The sequence below is a fragment of the Solanum pennellii genome, chromosome 7 (assembly GCF_001406875.1).
Source record: "Solanum pennellii chromosome 7, SPENNV200".
Taxonomy (NCBI): Eukaryota; Viridiplantae; Streptophyta; class Magnoliopsida; order Solanales; family Solanaceae; genus Solanum; species Solanum pennellii.
Genome location: NC_028643.1, coordinates 77,864,089 through 77,870,198, shown reverse-complemented (window position 1 = coordinate 77,870,198; position 6,110 = coordinate 77,864,089). Strand labels below are relative to the sequence as shown.

Below are 6,110 nucleotides of genomic sequence, written 5' to 3'. Positions count from 1 at the left end.
CCTAAATTTAATCCCAATTAACATGTCAACTTTCATATTTTCCAAGTTTCAAGTTTAGAATTAAATTTCGATATATCAATAACTTTAGTTTATAATGTAGTTAGTAACTCAAAAATTTAACCATCCACCATTTAAATCCACAAATTACCTAATGATTACCCACAATCATTATCCAATGATTACATTAGCCATTAACAATTTTCCACCAAGAAACCGTTGACATAAGATGAAATTCAATTTCTCTGCTTTCTCTATCAAAGCAAACATTGTTATTATAATAAAATAATAAATAAATAAAAAATGTGTCAAGTAGTTACTAACTCAACTTAAGATTAACTAAAATACTACACATATACAGAATAGTCACTGACCTCGCTTCCATGTGTATATTAACGACAAGTGATATTCCATTATAATGGATCGATTTTTGAAAATAATTATTGCTGAAATTTCGTACTTTTATCCATAAATATTATTCCCTCAAGTTCAATATAATTACACTACCAGATTATTGATTTCTCTTCTATAACCAATATTATAATAATAACATTAATATAACTCATATCAATATAGACAATACAAAAAGATGTTAACAATTTTGATGACTTACTTGAAGTACGCATGCAATATCATCGCAAGAGCCGCCACCAAAAAAAACGTTCTCTTCTAAATTTTCCCCCTTAAATTATGATCTAAAAATGTCAACCCTAATAACTTATGTTAATATATACATGGGCAATTATTATTAATAATATACAAATTACTCCCAATTTAATTAACTATTGTTAAATGACTATTCAAAATTATCAAAAATGACCTTTCGAATCCGGGTCATTACACTATTTCTACGAACTTTGAACCCCCTTGTTGAAAATTCTGATTTCGTTGGTGGGGACAAGTGGCACAATCTTATCCATCGATCTGATGTCGGGTCGGTGGAGAAAATTATGACACATGTATGTTCGTTAGTATAAGAGGGTATACATGTTTAGTTTTTTGAAGGCAGGGACACCAATATCCCTAAAGTATGACAGAAGGTATCTGCAAACAATTTATAATAGTTCGGAAGTATATTGTCCTTTCCCCCCTAAATTTATATACATGTATTGACGGCTTTCAGAATAAATTGAAGGTTTAATCTATTGATTAAGGATAACAAATTACTAGAAAATGTCTTGGCATCTTAGTCCTAAGTGGACAATTTTTAATTCACACGTAATCATAAAACATGCACAAGAAAAAAAATTAATACGTAATCAAATTTCCTATTTAAATATGAGCTAATTTGCCATTTTTTCTAATTCAGATTTCAATAATTTCTTTTTAGCTCATGGCAAGAATTTTATATTTTTCCTCCATAAATGGTTCATCATTATCATTTTACAGACCAATAGAAGCTAAAATGGGCCAAAATCAATCTTATTGGGCCTCTATTGAATCTGATATTGAAGCCCATCTTAAGAAGGCCATCTCAATTAGGGCTCCTGAATCTGTGTTCGAGCCCATGCATTACTTGACTTTTACTACACCCAAATCCACAGCACCAGCCTTGTGCGTCGCGGCGTGCGAGCTGGTGGGTGGTGACCGAGACCGAGCCATGGCTGCAGCATCGGCAATACATCTCATGCATGTCGCTACTTACACCCACCAGCACATGCAGATGGCCCGAACAAAGCCCGGGCCCGTAATTGAGCATAAGTTCGGCCCAGATGAGATTCTAGTTGAGTCACATGCTAAAGGTTTGGGCCCGGCCCGTAATATAAGGGACATTGAGCCTGAACACAAGTTTGGCCCGAATATCGAGCTCCTCACAGGTGATGGGATCATGCCTTTAGCTATTGAACTGATAGCTAAAGCCATGAGCCCGGCTCGAAAGAACTCAGACAAGATCATGAGGGTTATTACCGAAGTAACACGTGCCTTTGGGTCTCAAGGACTGCTAGAAGGCCAATATCGCGAGATAGAATGGGCCCAATCAGGCAACGAAAACGAGGAAATGTTCGAATACGTGTGCAAGAAGAAAGAAGGGGAAATTCATGCATGTGGAGCTACTTGTGGTGCAATTTTAGGTGATGGAAATGATGAAGAAATAGAAAGGTTGATGAATTATGGGCTTTATGTTGGAATAATACAAGGGATAATAAATGGAAGAAATTACAACAAAAAATTGGAGAAAAGGGTGAATGAACTTAGAATATTGGCCATGAAGGAATTGGATACAAGTTTCAAAGGGAAGAAATTAATGAAGCAAATTGCTAGTCTTGTTGAAGAGTCTTAATCATAATGTGATCATGTTTAGATTTTGAATAACATTGTTTAATTTCTATCTATTAAAAAATAATAAAGAAAAAAAAATTGATCGTGACTTATTTATTAATTCAATTTATATAGTGTGATTTTAATTTAGCTTACTTATCCTATGCTCATGTTTTATATATACTAGAAAATTCAAAAAATTAAAATGGTGGGGTTCTAATGTCATGATCATATTTAATTATTAGGGAGTAATAAAACATAAAATAATAAAATGGTTAACTAATAGCCTAACTTCAGGATATCAGATCTTGACTATATATACTAAAAAGAATATATAAATATTTTGATTTTGAATTCTTCTTAAAATCAATCAAGTAAGCAATTGTTGCCCCCCACCCCCACCATTTAGCATGAGGTAATAGTTTTACTCCTTCCGTTCGATATTATTTGTCATGGTTTCTATTTTTAGAGTCAAATTGTAAAAACTTTGACTAACATTTTAAGATATATTTTGTCATCGTATTAATATGCAAAAAATTGTAATTTATAATACTTTTCATTTAGTTTTAGAATATCTAATTTTTTTATTTAAAATATCAAATTAATGTGATCTAATTTACCTTTGAAAATTAGTTAAATTAACTTTCAATTAGCGCAACATAACAAACTATTTCGAACGAAGGGAGTAAATTATAATCATTTTAATTGTAGTTAATATACCATATTTATTCTATATAATTTTAATATATTTTTGATTGAATATTTTATTTTTCATCAACTCATCATTCATTACATGTTTTGTATTATTTTCTTTTAAAGAAATACTTTATATATATATATATATATATATATATATATATATATATATATCTTGTTATGACTAAAATAATATTTGAAGCACAAGTTAAAATTATATGTTTGTCGGCAACAATTTTTTAGGCATGTGTACATTCTGACTTCTTTGACTTCTTCAAATACGACCTTGTGAAGTTATATTGAATATATTATTATTGTTGTTATAATGTATATTTTTCACAAGGCTCAAGCTACTTAAATAATATTGAATTCACAATTTAGACGTTGTTAATTCTATTAAACATATTAATTCAATTACTAATCAAATTCTATTATTGATGTCTTACGATCATCAACCATCACCACATCATCTACACGATTATAATACAACAACAACAATAATAACTATATCTCATAAATAAATCAGAATCGACTATATAAATCTTTCACTATCGATTCATTTGATCTAATGCTATTCAAGGAACCCTGTTTTACTTAATATTGCATTTCTCACCCTACTCAAATCTCTCCCTTTTAGTGTTCTTCCAACACCTTCACACACTGAAAAAGAAGATATTTTACTTCTTTCAAGTTTTTTAGCAATCCATTCATGTGGAGGCATCATTTCTCCTTCATCGTCATCGTCGTCATCATCATCGTCCTCTTCGTCAAATTTCGAACTATTTTTTGTCAAATTATGTCCTCCGCCATCATAATTATCATCGTCATAATCAAAATCATCACGACGTGACAAGTTTTTATTGAAATTTGTTCCATAAATTTTTGACCAATCAGGTATGTTTACTGGAGCTGAATGTTGAATTATTTTAGGTTCCTGAATTGAACTCTTGCTCGATCTCTGAATCATTTTGGCTGCGGTGGGAAGCCTCCTAGGACTAAAAATTGGTGACGATTCTTTGTTTCTGCTGAAATTTGAACTAAATTCGCGCCTTTCATTAATGAAATTTCCCCAAATTTCTTCTTCTTGAAATTCTTCATTCCTCATTGATGTCCATCCACTACTACCTTGACTATACAAATTGTACCTCCCTTCAGATGACGATGACATCTTCTGCGAAATAAAAATAAAATTAATCGAAAAATTTATAAGTTTGTGATTTTATATAAAGAATTATGTTGACTTATTTCTCCGATTTTATTAGAATTTTTCCCTTCAATAGAGAAATAAACATAAAAAATAGAAATTTTAAAAAAAATTCAAGCCCATAAAATTCATTATGGGACTGACAAAATTCTTTTAGCAGATAATGAAATTATACGTTAACTTTTCACAAAAAATACCTATATGCATCAAAAACTTCAAGTTCCTCAAGGTAAGAACATTTAAAAAAAGATAAATTTTAATATATGATGTTATTATTTCATTCTAAAATAAAACAAAATATCTTTATTGAATAGCGATACTTCAAGATTCAACGACTAGCAAATAACATTGACTAGAATTTACAAAATGTACCTCTCTTTATAAGTGAAACTTGCAACAAATAACTTTCTTCAAGATCTAGAAAATTTTATCTGCAAGACACAAATTAAAGAGAAATAATTAAAACAAAGAAAACCAATAATAATATCATTTAGAGAAATTAAAACACACAAAGAAAAATATGTTTTTTTTTTACCTTAAAAAATCCTATGAATTGGTGTTTGTTGAAGAGAGAAAAAAGAGTCATAGAGAAGAGGGGAAATAGTGAGCAATCAAATGAGAGGAGATAAAGATCTTATAAACTTTGGACTAAAAGAAATTTCATAAATAATTGACCTATGTCTATTTTATTATTTTGTCTTTTAACAAATATTGCTTGACTTCTATTATTAATAAGGAATGTGAAGATTCATTTTACAAAGTATTTAAGAGTGCTTTCAAATTTTTATTACACAAAATGAAATTTGATGAAGTTTTAAAAATTCTATCTTTAAATATATTTTAGATCAGTATTTTGAGCTTTCAACGATAATATTTTTTGTATAAAAAATACAATTTATGGTCAAACGAAATCTAAGAATATTTTCAGAGTCGAGACGAAATTTGAATTTCAATTACTATTTACAAATTTGACAAAACTCAGATCTAATTAAAAGGTTTTATTTGCTAACAAAATTCATTATATGTATGTAAATTTATAAGTTGTCATCTTTTAAAATTCAAAACCATAAATTTAAAATTTTGAATTCACGAATAAAAGTGATTACTTAATTATTTTTACAATAAAGTATTAACAAGTAAATTGCTAGTACATGTTTGCTTTATAATAAGCCTCAAATCACATGTAAATTAGCTATTTATTTATTTGTCCCCTTTTCCTATCTATTTCCTTAAAATTAGCTACTTCTTACAAGAAAAATTCTACCCTTAAAAAAGTTTATTATTTTATAAGAAAAAAAAAAAAAGAGCCTATAAGCACCTACACTAGTGCTCACCTTAATTAGTGCAGTGCACGTGTAATTTTTTTTAAACATAATTTAAATTATCATGATTAAGCTAAACCTTGTTTTTTTCACACATAACCCCCCTTGTTAACAAAAAGTTAATGACACAAGGAGTGTATTAATTAAGTTAATTAAGGTGATTTCCATGAAAGCTCAGGTGATAATGATGTCGCCTTAGTTGGAGATAATCAAATTAACTTTATTATTTGTGTCTAGGTGTCTACCACCTTAATTTTTTTAATTAAAAAGGAAAAGTAACGCACTGATTGATATTTAATTCGAATCGAAGCTTGGTGATAGATTTTGAAGTTAAAAATTTAATTTTTTGAAATTGTGATATTTTAGAATCTATTCTAAGCTTTTTAAATATTTTGTGAGTGCAAATTTTAAAAATTGATTTTAGCTAATTTTTGAAAACTTAAAAGTAATTGAATATTAAATTTTCATGGCCAAGTAAATGTTAAAAAAATAAATTTAATGACTTAATTATGCAAATCAGCAAGTTAATTAATACTCTCTCTGTCCATTTTAACTTTTAACCATTCTTTTAGCTTAAAAATTATATTCTCTCCGTCCGGTATTATTTGTCATGATTTTTATTTTTAGAGTCA

General features: G+C 28.9%; 1 protein-coding gene and 1 long non-coding RNA gene across 2 annotated transcripts; one reads left to right on the top strand and one right to left on the bottom strand.

Annotated features, from left to right (window-relative positions):
- Nucleotides 1-1,296: 1,296 nt before the first annotated feature.
- Nucleotides 1,297-2,298, top strand: LOC107025592 (heterodimeric geranylgeranyl pyrophosphate synthase small subunit, chloroplastic-like). Its single transcript, XM_015226366.2, has one exon. It carries the CDS (start codon nucleotides 1,331-1,333, stop codon nucleotides 2,276-2,278), a length of 948 nt encoding a protein of 315 aa, XP_015081852.1. The 5' UTR covers nucleotides 1,297-1,330; the 3' UTR covers nucleotides 2,279-2,298.
- Nucleotides 2,299-3,343: 1,045 nt separating this feature from the next.
- LOC107025456 lies at nucleotides 3,344-4,816 on the bottom strand. The gene is made up of 3 exons (XR_003579294.1): nucleotides 4,692-4,816; nucleotides 4,529-4,587; nucleotides 3,344-4,123 (listed from the first exon to the last, which is right to left on the bottom strand). It is a non-coding gene; the product is annotated as an uncharacterized LOC107025456 (long non-coding RNA).
- Between the last annotated feature and the right edge of the window lie 1,294 nt (nucleotides 4,817-6,110).